Source organism: Giraffa tippelskirchi, chromosome 6 (genome assembly GCF_054371585.1).
Source record: "Giraffa tippelskirchi isolate mGirTip1 chromosome 6, T2T-mGirTip1v1.2.pri, whole genome shotgun sequence".
Classification (NCBI taxonomy): Eukaryota; Metazoa; Chordata; class Mammalia; order Artiodactyla; family Giraffidae; genus Giraffa; species Giraffa tippelskirchi.
Genome location: NC_137280.1, coordinates 43,341,955 through 43,365,436, shown reverse-complemented (window position 1 = coordinate 43,365,436; position 23,482 = coordinate 43,341,955). Strand labels below are relative to the sequence as shown.

The following is a 23,482-nucleotide window of genomic DNA, read 5'->3' as shown; positions in this document are numbered from 1 at the left end:
ACTCACTCAAATGGGCTTCCCAGGTAGTGCTAGTGGTAAAGAACCTGCCTGCTAATGCAGGAGACATAAGAGATGTGGGTTTGATCCCTGGGTTGGGAAGATCCCCCAGAGGAGGAAATGGCAACCCACTCCAGTATTCTTGCCTGGAGAATCCCATGGACAGAGGAGCCTGGTGGGCTCCATAGGGTCATAAAGAGTTGGACACGACTGAAGCAACTAACACACGTGGTATGCACTCACATAAGTTGTCTGGAAGGCAAGTGATTAACAGTGCTTTGAAAAATTAAAAGAAAAAAACAAAAGATTCTCCTGTGGATCTGCTCACACTACCCTCTTTCTAATCAAAAATTTAAATTGTACAGATGGCATTACAGGGTGACCAGTATTTGAGTGACAGAGATTTTTAAGGGAGTGGTTTCCATGCAGCTTTTGGAAATAACTCCTGACTGCCTAGCTATCTGCATAACTTCGTTGGAAAAATAAGGTAAGATGGGTCAACCCTAGAGATTTTCTGTGACTTGGAAGTTCTATGGAGGGGGGAGGAGTGGTCCAGAAGCAAACTAATTGATGGCAAACATGTGAAGAGTCCTGCTCCTAATTCACTGACAATTAGATTCAGCTCCTTGAGCTCTGTGGTAAAGAAATTGTTTGTACGGTGTAGCACAGGGAACTATATTCAATATCTTGCAACAACCTATAATGGAAGAGAATCTGAAAAAAATATATGTATGATTGAATCACTTTGATGTACACCTGAAACTAACACAACACTATAAACCAATTATATACTTTGCTTAAAACAGAAAAGAAAGAAATTCTGTCCATCAGTAAATTTGCAGAAACCTGGATTTTACTGGGATATTTTGCTCTGTATAAAAGAGGCTGTTCAATCAATGTGCTGTGTATTTAGACTCACTAATCTAAATAGTAAGTTTAAATCGTGTGCTTGTAGTGTGCTTCCTAAAGCTGTGTCCAAACCTGCACTACACTTCCAAATGGATGCAACAGAAAGTCACAGCACTGCTGGGTCCCTGGGCCTGTCGCTGTGGACTGGTGGCATGCCTGTGGCGTGGGCCACCTGGAAAGAAGGATGTGGGGGTTGCAGCTCTTACTCTGGCTCTCAGCAGCGGGACCTGTCATGTCTGTCTGGGGTGCACCTTGTGACCTGTGGCTCGGCCCTGCTTTCCCACACAATGCTTCCTTGCAAAAGAAAAGGTTGCAGATTACCCATGGCTACGGCACAGGCGATGAAGAACAAAGCGAGTTTTTGAAATCTGCCTCATTCTGTTAGACAGTTTGGGGAACACAAGTTAAGGAATTAAAATACAGCTGGACAAATTTATCTTTACATTTCCACTTTAAAACTACTCAGCACAGCATCAATGTCAACATGTGTTAATAAGTCAATATTTAAATATCCCGTTCTGTTTTGATAGGAATAGGATGACACAAATATAGAAGCCAATAGGGAAAAAAAATAAAAACAATTTCAAATCTCAAACTTGGTAAGAGGAATTTTAACATCAATTTTTGAGATTTGGTAATAAGATGCAACTTGTAGAGACACATGCTGTTTTTAATTATTGTTTCTTACTTAGAGAAACAATATTTTAATGCATTTAAAGTTACAATATCCTGTAGGGATTATCTAAACAAAAGAGATATTTTTCTAGAATATCTCTAGTACCTGTATTTGAAACTCAAGACTCGAATTACAGCAGTTTCAGCAAAGGCAAAACATTAGCTATTTCAATCTCATTCTGTTTAGCTGAATATTCATAAAACATTTAGAGGATAAAATCTTTACTGAAAAGTATGTGAAGATGGCATGTTAAGGCAGAAGATAAAGTGCTTACAATACGTTTTCATACATGTACAAGGTCATACTAAATATTTAAGATCACTAACTAAAAATTGAGACTTCCCTGGTGGCTCAGATGGTAAAGCGTCTGTCTACAATGCAGGAGACCCGGTTCGATCCCTCGGTGGGGAAGATCTCCTGGAGAAGGAAATGGCAACCCACTCCAGTATTCTTGCCTGGAAAATCCCATGGACGGAGGAGCCTGGTAGGCTACAGTCCATGGGGTCGCAAAGAGTCGGACAAGACTGAGCGACTTCACTTTCACTTTCTTTCTTTCAAGCTTCTTATTAATGAATTAAAGAGAAGATGAGAACATGTTTTCAAATTTGTAATATTTTCTTATAGTACTAATTCCTTTAAAAATGTGCTCATTAAAAAAGATGGCATGATAATACCACCACAGCACACTTCTCCAAGAATCCCAAAGGAATTGCATGAAGCTGGTTTCTTCTTAGCAAATGGTAGGTACAGTGTTGATAAATATGTCAGTTTCACTCTGCTTGGAGTTCCTTCTTTCTAACCATGAATACCTTCTTTACCACATGGTCATATTAAATATATTTGTCTTCATTCACACCCTCCACCTTAGGGTGGGGAAAAGAAAGGCTTACTAATCAAAGCCAGAAAGAACTGAAAATAAGTTTTTAAAATGAAATGGGCTTATCTGAAATTGTTCAACATTGTGTCTCTAAAAGTAATGGATTTGTTTAATTGATAATTATGGCATGTTATTACATTTGATCAAATGGTATCAATACATAATTTTCCTTTCTTTAAAAAAAATACAGTAAATTAAAAAATACAGTGAATAAAAAGCACCGAGTGTAAAGGTATATGGTGAACGCCTAATGATTTAATGCTATAAGATCCGTCTTTTATTGATTATGTTCTGTGCAATAGCACAAAATACATTTCACTGCATTCTGTACCCTTACTGCATGACACTATACACAGAAAGCTTTGGCCCAAATATAATAGCTTCATTTATAGTTCAGTTAATATAAGAAGATCTGCAGAGAAATCAGTGTAAATGTTATATACCTTCAAATACAAAATAGGGTAGTGCATCAATGTTTCATAATATGTCAAATTGTATTACACAGTTTTTCATTAAAATATCATTTCAATTGTATCATGTAGTTTAAAATCAAGTAGTAAGATAAGAGAGTAATGCCTAACAATATACAAAATAATAATTCAGAGCCTTAAAAAAAACAAAACTCAGCACATGTCTATTATAAATGTCATTCTTTTGACTGTCAAGAGTACTCTTAAGAATAAGCTTTTGATTTACTGCTGAACTGATTTCTCAGTTTTCAATGGGTTTGCCCATCATTTTGCAAACATAATTTGTCATTGGCCACAGTGTTCTTTGTAATTCCTGTTGCCTTTCTTTTAGATCTATTATTCCTGCTGAGAGTATCTACCAAAGAAGAATTTTTCATAGTGACACCAACTCTAGTCTTGCTGTGAATAATCACATTCTCATAAAAATCATTCTTTTTATTGCAAACTTGCTGCCAGAAGCACAGAAACATACTCAAACCAGGAAACCTTTCATCCTTTCCTGCAACCACTTTCTTTTAACTGTCACTGCCATTTGAAGAAAATTAATTACACACTAATTCATTCACCAAGTATTTAACTACAAGTTTTCATTTACATGGACTATTTCTGTTTTGATCATACATAAACCAATGAACTAAAGCTGTAAGTACTAAACAGGTCACATTTTAAGAGAGCCCTTTTTTTTTTTTTAACCTCTGAAACAATGTTTCACTCTAAAATTCAGTGTTTGCAACAAACAGAAGTTCTGGTTTATTATCATTCCATGTCTATTGATTCATTTTTATTGACCTTCAAGCCATATGTCTATAATCTTTAAAGATATATTTCAGTGTAATTGGTTTTTTAAGTGACTTTTTTTTTTGCAGGGGTGGGAAGTAAAATTTGAAAGTTTAAAAGAGATCAATTTGTCAATTTTAGTTAACATATACAGCAAGATGACTCTATACTGGTAAAAGAGACTCAATTTTGTATCAAAGAATGTGTAGCTCAGAATAACACTCTCAGTTCATAAGCGAATAAAAATTTTCCATGCTGATTTCCTCTGCCATATAATTGCTGACTCCCAAGAGAAAAGTTAGCAGAACCGGACGTAGGCACTTCCATGAGCTGAAGGAAGGTTCCATCATCACCTTCCCTCACTGTCAGCCCCTCACGTGGGGAGTGAGGACCTCTCAGGAGGCACTTTCTTACTCAAAAAGCTCTCTCTTCTAAGTATCAGGGGGTCTGAAATTCCACCCCTTGAAATCTTCCCTTTTCAATCTTCCTTTATAAGACAGAGACTTCCGGTAAGGGTAAACGACTCAAGCTCCGTTAGTTTTGTGTGAACTGTCTTATCTGGTAAATTTCCTCTAGCATGGGGGTGTAGGGGGCTCTGGTGTGCCCCAAGCCAATGTGTGTCAATAGCAGAGGGAAAAGAAGTGGGGGGCTGAAAACTAAGGAAAAATTTTGTTCATACTCACAGTCTCACTTCCTATAAAACCACCCCCTTTTCCTATGATTAAACATTTCAAGCCACAGAGAATATCTTTTGTTTGTTTGTATATTATTCAGGAAAGTATTATATAGCATTAATATGGTCTATGTTAATATATTACAGGACACACATTCTGTATTCTTTCATTTTGTTATGTACTCAACTAATAATGACTGACCATCTATACCAGGTACTAAGTACACAAAAATAAATGAAATGCAGATATAGCCAGAATGGCTTCATAAACATGGGGAGGGCTGGAGAGAGAGGGCACGAGTGAGTGCCACTAGAATTTTCTCTCAGGGAAGGAACTAGAATTCTAACAAAGCTATGAGAATGGAACACGGGATTCACCATGCTTCTAGCCCTTTTCCTTTCAATCCAGCCTGTGCATCAAATTACTGTCAGATACAGTTCTCTCGGAGTAGGTTTTGTCCCCCCACCCACCCGCCCCGAAATACAATTTCCACTCTGGAGGGTTAGCTTCTTGGGGGCAGGTAACACACTTCACTTCTGTTTCTGTATCTGCCTTTTAACCAGAAAGTGATCAATAGATGCTTGCGTGTGTGCTGAGTGGCTTCAGTTGTGTCCAACTCTTTGTGACCTTATGGACTGTAGCTTACCAGGCTCCTCTGTCCATGGGATCCTCCAGGCAAGAATACTGGAGTGAGTTGCCATGCCCTCCTCCAGGAGATCTTCCCAACCCAGGGATCAAACTCAAGTCTCTGAAGTCTCCTGCATCGGCAGGTGGGTTCTTTACCACCAGTGCCACCTGGGAAGCCTTAATAGATGCTTAGGAAAAACTAAATTAGAAAGACTAAATATATGCCAATGCAAGTGGGCATTCAAGGGCTTCTCTACTGAGCATTAACCTTTCCCATCCAATGCCATGTCTGTCTCTCCTTCACAGCCCATCTGGAGGGGTCACATGCTCCTGTCAGGCCAGTCTCAATCAGCCTGGTCTCTACGTCCCTCTTTCACTAGATAACGGTTGTGTCTATTGCTTGCTGGAATGCCTTGTCTCGCCTCTCTCTCCTGTCAAGGCAAGGTTCCTTTTCTTTGTCTGCCCTGACGTATGCTCTGGGGCTCACTGAATAACAGAAGCAACAATCTTTAAGAGCTACTAGGTGTCTGGCCCCTATACTGCAAGCCTATCCCTTCTCCTGGGGATCTTCCCAACTCAGGAATTGAACCAGGGTCTCTTGCATTGCAGGCAGATTCTTCACCAGCTGAGCTACCAGGGAAGCCCATGTTATTTCCAACCCTCCCTTAAACTTTACATTTGATGGATAAGGAAATGAAGGCTTACAGAGATCACTTCTGTGTATCCCAGCAGGTAGTAAATTCTTGGAAGGAAGAGAATACTTTTTATGGGTCTTTTTCTCTCTTTTTTCTAAGTTGGACCTTATTTCTGCCTATTCCTTTTCTACGTGGACCAAGCACATGGATGATACTGAAGGAAACCTTTCAGATTATCTGACAGAATTTAATATGAAAGAATGGGTCAACCCAGCTGGAAATTAATTGCTAACATTTTTACATTTTGTCATTGCAGTGTTAAAAAGTTAGTAGTTTTAGGAAAATACATTTATTACCTTGTTTGATTGTAAAATGATACATACTCATGTACAGCATTCACGAAAAATAGAAAAATATATAAAGGAAATAAACTTCAATTCCATCCCTCAGAAGTAAGCACTGTTAAATTCTTCCATCATTCTTCCTGGTCCTACTTACTCATTCACTCAGTCAGCCTTCCTCATGTTTTTCATAGAGCTTAAATTTTGATAGGTGATACATAACCCCCCTCCTTCAAAAAAGTGCTTCCCAGGTGGTGCTAGGGGTAAAAAATCCACCTGCTAATGCAGGAGATCCCAGAGACAGACGTTTGATCCCTGGGTCAGGAAGATCCCCTGGAGCAGGAAATGGTAACCACTCCACTATTCTTGTCTGGAAAATTCCATGGACAGAGGAGCCTGGCGGGCTACAGTCCATGGAGTCAGGGAGAGCTGGACAGGACTAAAGACTGGAGCACAGAGCACATACCAAAAAAGCAGGTAAAACCAGGTACCTGTTTTGTAGCTACTTTCTCTTCCACTCAGCAATATGGAATAAATATCATTTTATATCAATTAATCATCTATATTATCTTTTAAATTGCTGTATACTATTCCACAATTATACATGTCTCATATTTCTCTTAACCAAGCAATGGCTAATAGTTCTTAAAACTGTTTTAAAATTCTGATAGCATTTTTTTAAACTGTTAATAAGTAGAGCAATGGCTGTCAATCTTAACAATTCTATTTTAAGCATCTAAAAGAATATTTAAATTAAATTTATTATTAAAGAATAATTAATATTTAAGCATCTTTGTGCACAAAACAGTAATCACTTGATAAACGTTTACGTGAATGACCAGGTTGATGAACAAACTTAGCCAGATTCATGACATTCAGTTGTCTCTTTAGGCTATCTTATACTTTCCTTATTTGACATTTTTCTTCACTCAAATCTCTGAACCTTGTTCTATATCCCTTCTGCTTAGAACATTCTTCTGTAAAGTTCACCCCATACAGATCTGTCGATTCCTGTTAATCCTTTGTGGCAGTTTCAATGTCACCCCCATCTTTCTGAGTCCTTACTCTGAGCTTACATGATTTTAAACACTTTGAGAACACAGACGGATATCTTCATCTTGTTTATTATCATCCCTAAAAAGCTTCACAAAATGCATTTGTTTTTTAATTCTAATATAAAGTTTTACATTTTCTCTTGGATTTTGGGAACGCTTTTGTCAATTTCCTTAAGGCCTTGACCAGTTATGGGATATGACTTCTGCTTACAACCATTTGAATAGGTATTGAAAGCAGAGTGAATCTTTCATTTTTGGCATTTACAATGCAAGTAATTTCCCCTATATTTTGAAGAAAGCAAAAATTATAATTTCTACTTTGCAAAGAGAAAGTATTATTTCACCACACTTCTACATGTTCTTATTACATACATGCTAAATACTACCTTTCAACTATTAATGTTCCAAGCTACTTATTTTTTGTTTAGTAGAAACATCTTATCTGCAAATCCAGGAGGACTATATGAATGTGTGTTTAAAACAACAATTTCCACCAATTAAAAGGGATGGTATCTTGGACCTAAGATATCCCTTTAACTTTTTGATAAAACACCAATATCAGAAGATACTTCTTAGTTGATTGTTTTTCCAAGAGGCAAACAAAATCATCAGATAATGTTGATCAAAAAACAGCATCCTCTCTGCCTGCCCCGGTCCTCTACCTGCCTTACAAAGGAGTAGCACACAATTAGTAGCAAGAAGAATCTGGGATTTAAAAGCCTTTCCTTAGAAATGCTGTTAGCATACTGGACTGGCTAAGCCCAGATAGAGGCTCTATTGTAACTGCCTCGAAATGGGAGAAGACTCCAGGGACCACAACTTAAGCACATTTTGGGGAAGTTGAAGTTACAGGCTTTCTCTTGCACTCGTCAATTTAAAAAAAAAAAAAAGACTTTTTTTTTCTCTACTAAGAAAACTTCCTATGAAGGTAACTGAGTAAAATCTCCCAGACTGAAGATTACTGGGCACCTGTCAAAATGAAGAATCTAAACAAAAAGTCTGTCATAGGTGACACCAACAGGTCAATTTCTCAGGATTTTTAAATAAACTGACAGCCCTCAGCCAATTATTTGAAAGCCAAAGTGGCATGTCTGTTCGGCAAGAAGGAAAGGCACTGTTATATGCTGAGGCCCACCAGGTGCCAGGCACTGACTGGGGCTCCAAATATTCTCTCCTAACTGTACTGCACCTCTGAACCATCTCTGATGCTCACCAGGGTTGATGGGTGAAGGTCATGCATTCATTGTTCAGGCGAGGCCTGAACTTGGGCCTGAATTTCAAAGAAGTGTTCACTGTTTCCTCAGGCCACGCTGCCTCCTAGTTGCTCCATCCATAGAATGAAGCCAGTATTTTATTTTATTCTATTTTTCAGGAAATAAAGCCAGTATTTTAAATAATGATAAATGGAATATAACCTTTAAAAGTGTGCATCAGTATGTTATACACCTGAAATTTACAGATTATTATACATCAATTATACCACAATAAAAAATAATAAAAAAGAGACTTTGGTATAACTAGGAAGATAGCTTCACAGGCTGGTCAATTACCAGTTTGTTAGAACATCCACTTTTGTTTTACATATGTTATCAATGTACGTTGAGATTCTGTGTTGCCAAACAGAAATCTCACAATGAGACTCCTGCTTTGAGATGTTTGTTTTTCACTCAATACGTTCTTCTTGGAAATCTTAACCAATTTCTTGAGTGATGACTTCAAACTCACTTGTCTCTATTGAGCTTCAGACCTGCATTTACTACACTTGCTGGAGTCTGTCTGATGTCCAGTACACACTTCAAATTCAACAACTAAAAAAAACCCCGTACTTAGCATCTTCCTTTTAGAGACAGCTCACTGTCCTGGGTTTTCCATCTCTACCTTACTGTTCAAGCCTGAACTAAGATTCTGGTTTCCTAACCCAGTACATCAAATCTACTCCCACTCCTCTCCAGACTATTTTCTTAAGAGCTTCCCCATCTGCCCCCATACTCTGTTCCCACAAGCAAGCCCTGGTGATTTCTCCTCTCGATTACTGATAGCCCTGACTTCACGATACAATTCATCCCCACAGCAAAGATAAACATTCGTTCATGATCACCCTAGGCATTCACACGACATGGCGCTTCCTTAGCAGAGTTTACAAAGCCTCTCATAATCTGGCTCCTGTCTATCCTCTTATCTCCCAACTGCTCGGCATGCACTCTGTGCTTTGGGTGTGTTCATTGCTCAGTCGTGTGTGTGTGCGACTCTTGGCAACCCCACAGACTGTCGCCCACCAGGCACCTCTGTCCATGGAATTCTTCAGGCAAGAAGACTGGAGCAGGTTGCCATTTCCTTCTCCAGGGGATCTTCCCAGCCCACGGATTGAACCCTGGGCTCCTGAATTGCAGGCAGGATTCTTTACCATCTGAGCCGACACTTTGGATCTACTCAAACTGTTCCTAAATTGCCGTGCTCTCTCACACCAAAGGTTACGTACATCACGTGGAAGTCACATCTCCTGCCGCCTTAGTCTCGTCACTCCTCCCCCAGGCTGGGCTGGTGATCTTGGTTTTGGACTCTGCTGATATCATTACGTGTTTTCATCACTGTGGAGATTCACTGTGATACAACTGTTCTCTTTCTTTTCTGTCTCCATCTCCCATCCTGACTCCTTGAGGGCAGTGAATATATTTCATCTCTTCTCCTCAATGCCTAGCATAGTGTCCAGGATGGAGTAAGCACGAGTAAATTTATAGCACTTTTTCTCTGTCACATGTAGATGTGTGTTAGTTGCTCAGTTGTCTCCAACTCTTTGTGACCCTATGGACTGTAGCCTGCCAGGTTCCTCTGTCCACAGGATTCTCCAGGCAAGAATACTGGAGTGGGTTGCCATTCCCTTCTCCAGGGGATGTTCCCAACCCAGGGGTCAAACCTGGGTCTCCTGCACTACAGGCAGATTCTTTACCATCTGAGCCACCAGGGAAGCTGCAATTAAGATAGACAGAGGCAGCTAAAATACTATTTTTGTCTACTCGACAATAGGAATTTACAAGTACATCCGTCTGTCCATCATCTAACAATCAAGCAATCTATTTACCCACCTACCTCCAAATGTTTCCAAAACAGACTTTAGGTTGCTTGAGCAACTACTAATAGTAGAGTACAACATATAAACAAAGCTAACAAATAATACATTAGAGAAAACACATTCTGTTATTGGGATCTAATATATGACAATGGCGTGTGACAGCATCAACATGCCACTATTTCCTTTATGTTGCTGCAGGTTATGGGACATGGCTAGAGTGGTTTGTGCAATGATACTGAGGCAGGAAATCCCTTTTCCCATCTTAGCTTTACTATTACCTAATCAAGATGTGAAGAGCCGATTCATTGGAAAAGACTCTGATGCTGGGAAAGATTGAGGGCAGGAGGAGAAGGGGGCAACAGAGGATGAGATGGTTGGATGGCATTATCGACTCAATGGACACGAGTTTGAGCAAACACCGGGGGATAGTGAAGGATAGGGAAGGCTGGCGTGCTGCAGTGCGTGGGGTCGCAGAGTCAGACCCGACTGAGGAACTGAACCACCACCACCACCACCACCAAGTGGCTTAGGGCAAAAATCACTCCATTTCAATTGCCTACATGTGTACCCTGGAGATAAGAAGACTGAGTTTCCAGTGTGGGTGGAGGTCAAGGTCAATGCTCCATACTGATGTGAGAAGAGCTTCCCTTTAGCCAGCTATGCTTCTCCCTCCTACGTCACTCTGCACATAGCAAGGCTTTGCTCTGCGACACAGACACCACTAGCAAGGTCCACAAGTCAGCCTTCAAAACATGAGGCCAGAAGAGAACAAGAAAAGGCAACCAGCACAACCCAAGAAACACATTTCTTTTGGACAAGAAGCCAGCATCCTTGTTTTCTATGAAGGGACAGCACAGGGTGAGGGGAGCCAGACACAAGAGCTATTTAACTGCCCCAAAGAAACCTTCCCTCTTGGAACTGGGGGTGGGGGAACAACATAGAGGAGGAAAGAACAAAAGGAGTGCACTGTGATGTGCCTGGAACCATCTGCATTTGCAAACTGAACATCAGCAGAATTTCTGTTATTTTTCCAGTGTGATTTCTGTTGGAATTCTACATGGGAATTTTGGCAGCAAACCACTTATTATTTCAAATTTTTCATTCCCTAACTATTCCCTAAGTCACCCCCTCTTCTTCCTCCATGGCCCTACTCTCCAATTTTTGCATCAAAGATACTCAGGAACGAATAGCAGATTGAACTTCCTTAGTGCCTCCCAAGTGTCAGAGCTAGTTCTATGCACCTAACAGGTGTTTGAGGGGGACTTCCCTAGTGGTCCGGTGGTTAAGACTCTGCACTTCCATTCCACTGCAGGGAGCACGTGTTCGATGGGTGGATGGGGAACTGAGACACCACGTGTTGCATGGTCCGGCCAAGAAAAAAAAATTTTTTTTAAGGTATTTATGTACTGAATCTTCATACTGACCCTATGATACTATCATTATCCAGTTTCAAAGACAAGAAATTGAGGCACAAAAGGGCCCCTCAAAAATGAATGAATACTTGAGTTCAACCTCCAGTACCCTAGAATCGTAAAATGTGCTGTGTTATGCTTAGTTGCTCAGTCGTGTCCAACTCTTTGCGACCCCATGGACTGCAACCTGCCAGGCTCCTCTGTCCATGGGATTCTCCAGGCAAGAATACTGGAGTGGGTTGCCATGCTCTTCTTCAGGGGATCTTCCTGACCCAAGGATCAAACCCAGGTGTCCTGCATTGCAGCAGATTCTTTACCATCTGAGCCATCAGGGAAGCCCAGAGTTGTAAGATAACACAATACATAAATGTAGGGCTTTGAGCCAAGTTGGAATAGTTGATAATAATTATTCAAGAATTTTCTAATTATAAGAAATAGTAACTACAGAAAAGAAAAACATAAAGAGAATTTATAGTTTAGTTCATGGTAGCGTTATGCCCACTGGTGGTAGCTTCGTTGCTAAGTCGTGCCTGACTCTTGTGAGCTCATGGACTGTAGCCTGTCAGGTTTCTCTGTACGTGTAATTCTCCAGGCAAGAATACTGGAGTGGGTTGCCATTTCCTTCTCCAGGGGATCTTCCCCATCCGGGGATCAAACCCAGGTCTACCTGCACTGCAGGGAGATTCTTTACTGATTGAGCCATCAGGGAAGCCCACTATCGAGAGATAAATCCTTTATTGTAGAAATTATTTATTTTTGGTAACATTTTTAATGTGAAAAATCTTTTATCTTCTTTTGGATGTATATACATTAAAAAAAACTTAAACTGAAACTACACTGAATATCATTTTATATCATACCTCCTGCACCTCCATTGTGTTTTGTCATTTTAAGGATTCTGAAAATATGACTTACAAAAAGAATATCAAAATTTAATTTCTTGGACAATTTCAATTATTTTTAGGACTTGTGATTAGACATTTACTTTTAAAAACTTAATGTCCGCAAATTATTAAAAAAGTAGTGCTCATTGTAGACTGTTACTTTCAAAATTTTGGAAAAAAATTAAAAAGACATAGGAGAGCCTTCTATCTACCAAATCTGGTGCTTTAAGCTTCCAGTAGATGAGTCACGGTTCCTGCCATCAAGGGACTGACAAGGGAGGATAGAAAGGGATAGATAGAAAATCATGAGATATGAGGGAGGTATTTTCACAATGAGAACAGCCTCCTCTTCCAGCATCTGTACCTGGTGACTGTTCCTTCCTTCTTAACTGAAGTCTAGCTCTGTCACTGGTGTTCTGAATCCTATCCTCTTGCTACCCAAGGACTTGACTCTTTCCACTGCTACCTCTCCTTGCCACATCATTTATCATTTCTACTGAATCATTCCAACTGACACTCAAACACGTCTAAAATATCTTCTGTTTTAAACTAACCTCCCCACACCATGATCCTATGATCCTCTCTACATACAGCCCAACTCTTTGCATCTTGTCATTGTGGAAACTCCAATCAATCTTTCCTGTTTTCACTTCCTCAACCCTCATTTTATTTTCAACCCACTTCCACTGGGCTTACATATTCTGCTTAATGAAATGGTGCTTATCACAATCATTACCAACCAACATTCTGGGCAGATCTGACAGTCATTTGACTCCCTCATTCCTGAAATACTAGTCTCTAGGTTTTTGTGATGCCTCGTACTTTTCCACCTACCTCACTGTACACTCCTTACCATGTTCTCTTGCAGGTTCTTCTTTCTTGGTCCTATTTTTAATTGCCTGAGTGTCTAATGCCCAATCCTACACTCTCTTCTCAGTTTACTCTTTCCCCTTTGAGTTGATATGTCATCTCATGCCTTTATAACTCCCACGACTATACCTTCACATTTGCTTCTCTCCTCTGACATCCAAACCTAAATGTACATAATCTTTTGATCTGGATGTTGAATAGGTATTTCAAACTTAATCTGCTCATTTCAGAAGAGTTGAGGACAGCTCTTTCCCCAATCTTACTACTCCAAACCCACCCTTCTTCATCTCAGGTAACGTGACCATCCATCTAGATACTCAGGTCAATGCCTAGTGGCCATCCTTAATTCTACTTTCTCTCTCCTCCCACATCTTATCTATTAGCAGATCCTGCCAGGGCTTTCCCCAAATTATATGTCAATCTTCCAACTTCTTATCATGTCCGGAACTGCTACAGTCTCAGCCCAAAGTAACTGTCTCTTAACTGGTCTCACTGATTCTAGTTCCACATATGATAAGCAGACCAGTCATTTAAAGTGTAAACACTAGTCTATCATATTCATGCTAAAAACTCTCCAATGGCTTCCCATTGCAATTAGAAATAAATCTGACTTTCTTTACTACAGTCTACAAAGCCCTTTATGATCTGGATCCTATAACTTTCCCCCATTCACTCTGCTCCAATCACATGGATGACCTTGTTTATTTCTTGAAGAAGCAAAATGTATTCCCACCTCAGGGCCTTTGCACAGCTCATTCCCCTTCCAGAATGTCTTCCTGCTGTTCCAGCTGCTTCTTCCCACCTTCCTGGTTTCTTTACAAATGTCCTCTCTTCAAAGACACCTCTTCCCAAACATCTCAGCTAAAGATATCCCAGTCTGCAAGATCCCTTATCCAATTACTCTTCTGACTTTCTTCCTACACTTATCTCTACCTGAATCTACTTTATTTATAATAAAAGTGTTTATTTTCTACTTGCCCTCCAGAGTGCAAGCTGCATGAGGACAGTAACCTTGATTTAATCATTGCTTCATCCTTAGCATCTACAACTGTGCTTGACACCTAACAATTAATAAATATATATTGGCTAGTAAATGAAGTGTCTCAGTTTTGGAGCATCACAGAGCAACAGCATTTATAACCTCAAAAAAAACATCCAGACTGGCAACATTTTAATGTATTTACCTCTGGTTATTTTATAATAAGGCATAAGTGCTAAAATCATAATCATACAGTATGATTTATTTTGCTGACTGTTTATTTTTAAACTTAAAAGTTACATGCTGCTGCTCAGTTGTGTCCAACTCTTTGTGACCCCATGGACTATAGACCACCAGGCTCCTCTGTCTGCAGGATTTCCCAGGCAAGAATACTGGAGTGGCTTGCCACTCCCTTCTCCAGCAGATCTTCCCAACCCAGGGATCGAGCCTCTGTATCTTGTGTTTCATAATAGTAGTTTTTAAAATTCCCTCCAATTTCTTCAACATTCCATACTTTAAGAAAAATTAATAAACTTATTTTTTTTTAAAAATTAGGTTTACAGCAAAACTGACCAGGAGATGACAGTCTCCATATACTCCTTGCTCCTACACATGCATAACATCCCCTACTGCTGACATCTCACACCAGAGTGGTACATTTGTTACAATCCATGAACCTATATTGACACATCTTCACCACCTGAAGTCCACAGTTTGCATTAATGTTCACTTTTGGTGTAGTACATTCTATGGGTTTATACCCACCACTGCAGAATCATACAGAATAGTTTCACTGCTCTAAAAATCTTCCGTGCTCCACCTAATGCATCTCTCTTCACTCCCACCCCCTGGCACCTAGCTGGTCCATAGTTTTACCTTTTCCAGAATGTCAAATAGTTGGACTCATTCAGTATGTAGCCTTTCCAGATAATTTGCCATACATTTTAAAATCAAGGCTACACTGTACTGTACAGTCTATTCTTAGAACTTGGAATTGACCATGAATATTTTCCCTATATTTAATAAGCAGTTTTGAAACAATTTTCAATGAGGATGTATCATCAATCACTATTTATCTATTTTAGAATTTTTAAAGTATTTCTATATTTTATTGGTTTTTTTTTTTAAAAAAACACCACTGTATGAGAGATACAGCATGGGGTTGAGTGGATTTCTAGAAAGCACTGAACCTGAGTTAGAATCTGCCACTCAGTAGCTGTGTGGCCTTAGATCAGTTTTGTTTTAGCCACTCTAAGCTTCTATTGGATATTCTATAAAAAGGAGATAATACCAGTGCTTCTATCATAGAAATATAAGGGTATTAAGTAGAATAATGTATGTAAATCACATAGGACAAATGTTCGTAAACGTGTATTATTCTATCAATTCTCTGCCTATAATTGTTTTCTTAGAATAGAAGTTAAAAGTGAAATTACTGAGTAAAAGGATCAGTACATTAAGGTTCTGACGTATTATTATCAAGCCACTTTTCTGAAAACTGTACTAATTTATATCCTTATCAGTAACATAAGTGTTCATCTCACTGCACTCTAGACCATATTACTGATTTTAAATCTTCGCTAATTTGGTGGGCAAGAGGCTGAACACTCACTCTGACATTTTTGATTACTAAAGGTGAAATCCAACATTTTTCTTTTCTTTATATGTATTGAAAATTCAAATGCTTTTCTCTTGTGAATTATCTGTTTACGTCCTTTGCTAATTTCTTTAGGTTTTCCTTAGTGCACTGCAATAATACTTTTTATTGGTTAAAAATAATTTTGTCTTTTAATATTATCTATGGTTTTCAAAAATAGTGTTTGTTTTCTTCCCTGACTATAAAAGAAGTAAGTATATGTTATAGAGAATTTGAAATACACATGAAAGTATAAGTAAGAAAATAATCAAACCTCAAACCGCAGATAAAAATAATGTTAAAATTCTATAGAACATCTATCAATTTTTTGTTCCTCCATTAATTCTAGGTGAATTATACTTTTCTATTAAAAAAATCAACTTCTAAATTAGCTTACAGCTCTTCCACTTTTAGAAGCACACACATTAGGACAGAACACTTCACTTGAGATCAAAAGTAATTAGCATTGGCATTCCTTCCTTTGAAAGAAGATTCTTTTCCTAGCTAAAAATCAATTTCTTAACAAGATATCAAAATAATTAACAGATCGATAACCTAAATTTTAAAGTTATCCCAAGTTTATCCTAGTTATTCTAATTTATCCTAAGTTTAAATTATAATGAAACCAAGGGGAAAATTAATCTCTTTCCTTTATAAGAAAATTTATTGCAGCTTACTTCCTTTCAAGTGTGGCATTACTTAGAGGCTGTCCATGGTGCCCTTCCTTGGTCTTTGAGTTATCAAACCCAGGTCCATTGAGATCAGAACCTTAGTCCCAGGCTTTTTCTTAATAGAAAATTATGAAAACAAGGAGCTATAAGAGTAAATGCTTTGAAAATCAGACCTGGGACAGGAGTCTACACGTCAAAGGCCCAAGAAAGGACTGTTGTATTCACATTGTAGCGCTCAACACCAGAGAGTCCTCTGGCCCATCCCAACTAACCAGCATACTAGGAGTGGGAGGGAGAAAGCTGCAGCACAGCTCCACACTTGACTAGGAGAACATGGTGTGCACAACCCCAAAGACAAGAGGTGAGGTCCTTCTGAAATGGAGCAGGACCCTATGGTCCTTGCCCCCCATGTCCTCTGCCTGCCTTTTTGCCGGTGGAAAAACTAGCTAAAGAATAAGTTTAATTAGAGAAGTGAGAAGCTGCAAAAATGAAGGGAAATAGTCAAAGGAGACTAAATAATGTACTCACTAAGCATAGTCAAGGACCTTTAGCCTTCTCAAGGGCTATAGATATCCTGGGAGCTGTCTTAGAGATACTGAAACTCCCACCAGGTGGAAGAAGTTAACTACTTGATGACCAGACTGGAGCCATGACATAAGCTGCCACAATTCTGAGAATCGGCCTCAAAGAAATGAAAACAAACTGACCCTGGAACTGAAGATTAACTGGATCTAAAACCATCAAGATGAAGCGGATCAGTCAACTGATGACCAATTTCAAGATGACTGTCAAAAGTGACTGTGCTGTTTCTACATGTAGCCCCCTCCCTCAGCCTATAAAAGTTCTTGCCCCCTGACTGTCAGTGGAGAGAAGTCGGCCTACAGACACATATCTACCCTTCCCTCAGTTGCCAGCTTCCAAAATAAAGCAAACTTTCCTTTTGACCAACCTGGCCTCTTTATTGACTTCTGAGCAGCGAGCAGCCAGATTCCACTCTGTTACACTTCTGCTTCCCCACATTGACCCCTGTGGTCTGAGAGCAAGACTCTCAGAGGCTACCACGTTGATACAACATCGGTTAGGATGGCAACCATAATGTCAGTAAGATGATACTACTTAACACCAGACAGAAAGAGAAAATTGAACATAAATTTGTGCCTTATTTTTCTTTAGACTTATATCCATCTTGACCAAATATCTTTCTGTAAGTGTGGAGAAATCCAGTAGGAGAACCAACAAAAGGCAAGTTAAACTGAAATGTTATCGTATTCAGAAGGCCCATCACCTTTCAATAAATACCCAACAGAAAGAGCCCTTTCTCTATTCAATCAGAAAGAGACAGGCTTTACTCAAGAAGCTGGAAAAAAATCCTCCAATTTCATACTGTCATTCATAAAAAATGACTTCCATAATAAGCATCGTAGGATTGCACACGGAGACCTTTGGTAAAATGATACAGAGGGCATCAGACGTGGACATAGGAAAGCCAGGAGTGCGTGGAACTCAAGTCTAAACCCTTCTCTGGCAGGGCGGGGGCTGGAATAGTATTTTCTTTGATATTTGTGTCTCTCTGTCACTCATGTTCCTTCACATGTCAAGTATTTTTAATGGCTCAAAAAACCAAGCTTTCTCTTTTTTATTTTTTTCCTTAAGTGTCAACAGAATTAATTTAAATTGTGATTGCTTTTATTAAAAATTGTCAGTAAGTGAGATGACAAGATTTTTAAAGCTAAAAACGGGTAACTTTTTAACGCCTTAAAGTACAATAAAGATATTTGTAAATTACTTTAAAATCATATCTAAAATTTCCCAAGTAATATTCTAATAAACATTTTAAGCGACTATTTTGATAACGTAAGAATTGTCACTGGAAGCTCCTCACAGTGTATTTCTTTAGTCAGCATCTCTTATAAGTCACAGCTGCAAACTAACCAAATTTACAGACAGGCTGGCAAAAAGTTAAAATTTTAAAAGAAAATGAGGCTACAGTCAACAATCAGAGTTCAGAAATCACATGTCAAGCTAACAGACCATTAATTTTCTTAACATTACTTGTACTCTAGATCTTCAAAAGCTAAAAACATGTAATTAAAATATATTAAAATATTAATGCCCCTTACCACAGTGCACTGCTAACTGGAGTGTGAAATCAGGCATTACCACATCATTTTTGCCTGATGAGATAATTTTGGTTTTCTAAGCAGTATTAAACTAATACATTTATTTTTGCCAGGAAATAATTTCACTCTTTAGTTTGAAAGAAACTAATATTTGCAGTGAACATTCTCAGCTTTGTTGAGTTACAAAAATATAAAATGAAAGACTGAAATAAGTTTAAGAACCAATTTATTTTTTAAACTTTGTGCAAATCTAGAGCAATGGCTAAGTGAATCCTTCATTTATACTTTTGCTGATACCTTTGTATTATTCTCAGGTAAAATAATGTAAAGTCAACTTTGGTAAAGTTAACAAGCTTGAATAATTTTTCACTATTGATTTTTATATGTGGTTGAATTAGTCGTTTATCCTGTTTTCTACTTGACTTATAAGAAAGAGTCCTCAAGAATAAAATCTGGTATTTCAGTATCTTTATGCATCCTTAGTTCTTCTTCTTTTTTAAAATTAAGGCTTATGAAAAAACTACATCCATCACAGACCTAAACTAGAACTTTTAATATTTACTTTTATTTCAGACCTTCTCTGTATAGTTCAGCGTGAATAATGTTTGTAAACAAATAAAAATCTGACTGTATTACATCCAAACTGAGTTTGGAAGCTTCTCTGTCTATATTACACCAAGTTATTACTTTGCCTAACTTCTCACTTTTCACCACATAGTTTTGGCATTGCACAGACTAGCTTTGGCATTTTTAAGAAGGTAGAGTTTAAAAACAATAGAAAATTACTGCTAATTTCTTCTTGATGGATGCTATTAACATCTATTAACATCAATAAGAGTAACAAGGCTGAATCCAAGACAAAATATCAATCTAGTCTGTATCATTGCAAACAAAAGGAAACTCAAGAAAGGAATTTTAATGTATTAGTAAAATACAGATTTTTTGGTGCTGTTCTCATATGAAGGGAATCACAACCAAAAATCAGAAACAGCTTTTGAAAATAAGTATGATTATTAAGCTTTTCTAAAGCAATTAGGAAATTGTCACTCTTTTGGAATATTTCTACCTTAAAAATAGTAAGGCCTTACATGTAATTTCCTTAAGGAAAGCAACCACATTAAAATGCCAAAAAAAAAAAAAATCTGTATTTTACTCTATGTGTAAAAATAAATATTTCCCTAAAGGAATGGGGGGGGGGGGAATGAAGCACATTTAAATAATTTCATTGCACTGGAAGTTGCCAATTCGTCTGAGTAGTTTCATTGCAGATGAAAAAGAAATCAAAATACAGGACAGATGTTGAACAAACCGCATTTAAATTCTGTCACACACTAGCATTTTAAAAATGATTTTGGCTCATCTATGAAATAAGGTGCATTTTGCTTGATTTTGAAAAGGGGAAACATCAGGAAATATTTAAAGGCCAATTGCTGCCAATTAACTTTGATCAGTAAAAGTTCTATTTGAATCTTTCAGATTCTTCTCCTGTCTGAAATAACATACATTTATAAAATCTAGCAAAACAACAACCTGATGATTAATGCCTCTTGGCAGCCCTACCACAAGTTTGCTTAATAGCAGGATTTAAATAAACAACTATCTCTATCAAGAAGAGAGTAAAAATAGGCATATTTTGTCATAGTGTAGACATGAAAACCAATACTCTTTATTCTGAAAAATGCTTCCAACCAAGATCGGCATGTTTGTCACCGCCCGTAACACATTTTACTAGCCACTGTACAAAAATTTCCTCCCAAACTATAAAGGACAAATAAAACCATCAGCAGTTTGACATAAGGAATCCTGGCAACCCCAAAAGTAGAGGCTTGACTAAACTGTTATACAACCAGCTGGACTAACCTGACAGAAGAGCACCTAACTCAATATGATAGGAGTCTGACATGGATAACATATAACACACGCAAGGATCACTAAAGGTAACACATCACAACGGTGATTATTAACTGAGAAATCTGTACTTCTGATAACCAACACAGTTTAACATTAAAGAATCTTGCCATCAACTGTTAATCCGTATCAATGGTTCCACAGAATCAAACTTTGAAACACAACAACCAAAGTAAAGCAAAACAAATTCCACGAAGGCAAAACACATTACCATATAATCAATAATTACTTGACCTCACCACTTCAATTATATGTCCAAAAAATAATATTCCACTGTTATCTCAAGACCAATCACCCATTTCCAAACATGCAACATGAAGAGTATATAAAAGAATAACTTACCTCTAAATCGTTAAAAAATAGATGTGTGTCGGCCAAGTTGAAAATCATTTCTTCCATTCGCAGTCCAAGGGAAACTGAAGTAGGTGGGTCCTGAAAGAAGAATTTTATAGGTCAAGATCATATCTACATCTGGGTACAGGAAATAAAGTGTCTCATTGAGAAGGACTTTACATTAGAACAGGCCACAAGACCTGGGTTCCAGTCTTTGTCAGATTACGTGCTTTACTCTGTATTTGGACTTCAGTGACTTATTTCATTTGAAAAGTGCCTCTAATGTTGTTGGTACTTTGCCTAACAAAGAAAAAAACTTGCTGTTTATAATAATACAAAAAATATAAACTCTAGGATTACTCAGACATATAGAGTGGAGGAAATTCACCTTCACACATCTGTTTCAGAAGCAAGGAAATCAGTGACTCAGGAAGACATGTTTTTTAGGTTCCACTATAACTCATATTTACTACTGTGGGAAAGAATCCCTTAGAAGAAATGGAGTAGCCCTCACAATCAACAAAAGAGTCTGAAATGCAGTTCTTGGGTGCAATCTCAAAAATGACCGAATGATCTCTGTTTGTTTCCAAGGCAAACCATTCAATATCACAGTAATCCAACTCTATGCTCCAACCAGTAATGCCGAAGGAGCTGAAGTTGAGCAGTTCTATGAAGACTTACAAGACCTTCTAGAAAGGAAAGGAAAGGAAAGTCGCTGAGTCATGTCTGACTCTTTGCGACCCCGTGGACTGTATGTAGCCTGCCAGGCTCCTCCGTCCATGGGATTCTCCAGGCAAGAACACTGGAGTGGTTTGCCATTTCCTTCTCCAGGGGATCTTCCCGACCCAGGGATCGAACCCAGGTCTCCCACATTGGAGGCAGACGCTTTAACCTCTGAGCCACCAGGGAAGTCCAAGACCTTCTAGAACTAACACTCAAAAAAGATGTCCTCTTCATTTTAGGGGACTGGAATGCAAAAGTGGGAAGTCAAGAGATACCTGGAATAAAAGGCAAATTTCGCCTTGGAGTACAAAATGAAGCAGGTCAAAGGCTAACAGAGTTTTGCCAAGAGAACACACTGGTCATAGAAAACACTCTCTTCCAACAACACAAGAGAACACTCTACACAAGGACATCACCAGATGGTCAATACCGAAATCAGGATGATTATATTCTTTGCAGCCAAAGATGGAGAAGCTCTATACAGTCAGCAAAAACAAGACCGGGAGCAGACTGTGGCTCAGATCACAAACTCCTTACTGCCAAATTCATACTTAAGGTGTATAAAGTAGGGAAAACAACTAGACCAGTCAGTATGACCTAAATCAAATCCCTTACGATTATACAGTAGAAGTGACAAATAGATTGAAGAATTAGATCTGAAGACAGAGTGCCTGGAGAACTATGGACTGAGGTTCATGACATTGTACAGGAGGCAGTGATCAACACCATCCCCAAGAAAAAGAAATGCAAAAAGGCAGAATGGTTGTCTGCGGAGGCCTTACAAGTAGCTGAGAAAAGAAGAGAAGCTAAAGGCAAAGGAGAAAGGGAAAGATATACCTATATGAACGCAGAGTTTCAAAGGATAGCAAGGAGAGATAAGAAAGCCTTCCTCAGCGGTCAATGCAAAGAAATAGAGGGAAACAATAGAATGGGAAAGACTAGAGATCTCTTCAAGAAAATCAGAGATACCAAGGGAACATTTCATGCAAAGATGGGCTCAATAAAGGACAGAAATGGTGTGGACCTAACAGAAGCAGAAGATATTAGGAAGAGGTGGCAAGAATACACAGAAGAACTATACAAAAAAGATCTTCATGACCCAGATAGCCATGATGGTGTGATTACTCACCTAGAGCCAGGCATCCTGGAATGTGAAGTCAAGTGGGCCTGAGGAAGCATCACTACAGACAAAGCTAGTGGAGGTGATGGCATTCCAGTTGAGAAGCTATTTCAGATCCTAAAAGATGACGCTGTGAAAGTGGTGCACTCAATATGCCAGCGAATTTAAAAAACTCAGCAGTGGCCACAGGACTGGAAAAGGTCAGTGTTCATTCCAATCCCAAAGAAAGGCAATGCCAAAGAATGTTCAAACTACTGCACAATTGCACTCATCTCACACACAAGCAAAGTAATGCTCAAAATTCTCCAAGCCACAGTACATGAACCATGAACTTTCAGATGTACAAGCTAGATTTAGAAAAGGCAGAAGAACCAGAGATCAAATTGCCAAAATAGGTTGGATCATCAAGAAAGCAAGAGAGTTCTAGAAAAACATCTACTTCTGCTTTATTAACTGTGCCAAAGCCTTTGACTGTGTGGATCACAATAAACTGTGGAAAATTCTTCAGGAGTTGGGAATACCAGACCACCTAACCTGCCTCCTGAGAAACATGTATGCAGGTCAGGAAGCAAAGGTTAGAACTGGACATAGAACAACAGACTGGTTCTAAAATGGGAAATGAATACATCAAGGCTGTATATTGTCACCCTGCTTATTTAACTTATATGCAGAGTACCTCATGCAAAATGCTAGGCTGGATGAAGTACAAGCTGGAATC

At 38.6% G+C, this 23,482-nt stretch overlaps 1 protein-coding gene across 50 annotated transcripts in view; it reads right to left on the bottom strand.

The window, feature by feature from the left end:
* Positions 1-23,482, bottom strand: part of EYA1 (EYA transcriptional coactivator and phosphatase 1) — a 659,176-nt gene that overhangs the window by 78,042 nt on the left and 557,652 nt on the right. For all 50 annotated transcript variants that reach the window (XR_014057024.1, XR_014057023.1, XR_014057025.1 and 47 more), the window contains one exon: positions 20,931-21,020. Coding sequence is in view for 46 of the 50 variants with exons in the window: in XM_081501749.1 (XP_081357875.1) it covers positions 20,931-21,020 (90 nt within the window). In the remaining 4 variants the exon portion in view is untranslated. The remainder of the gene's footprint in view (positions 1-20,930; positions 21,021-23,482) is intronic.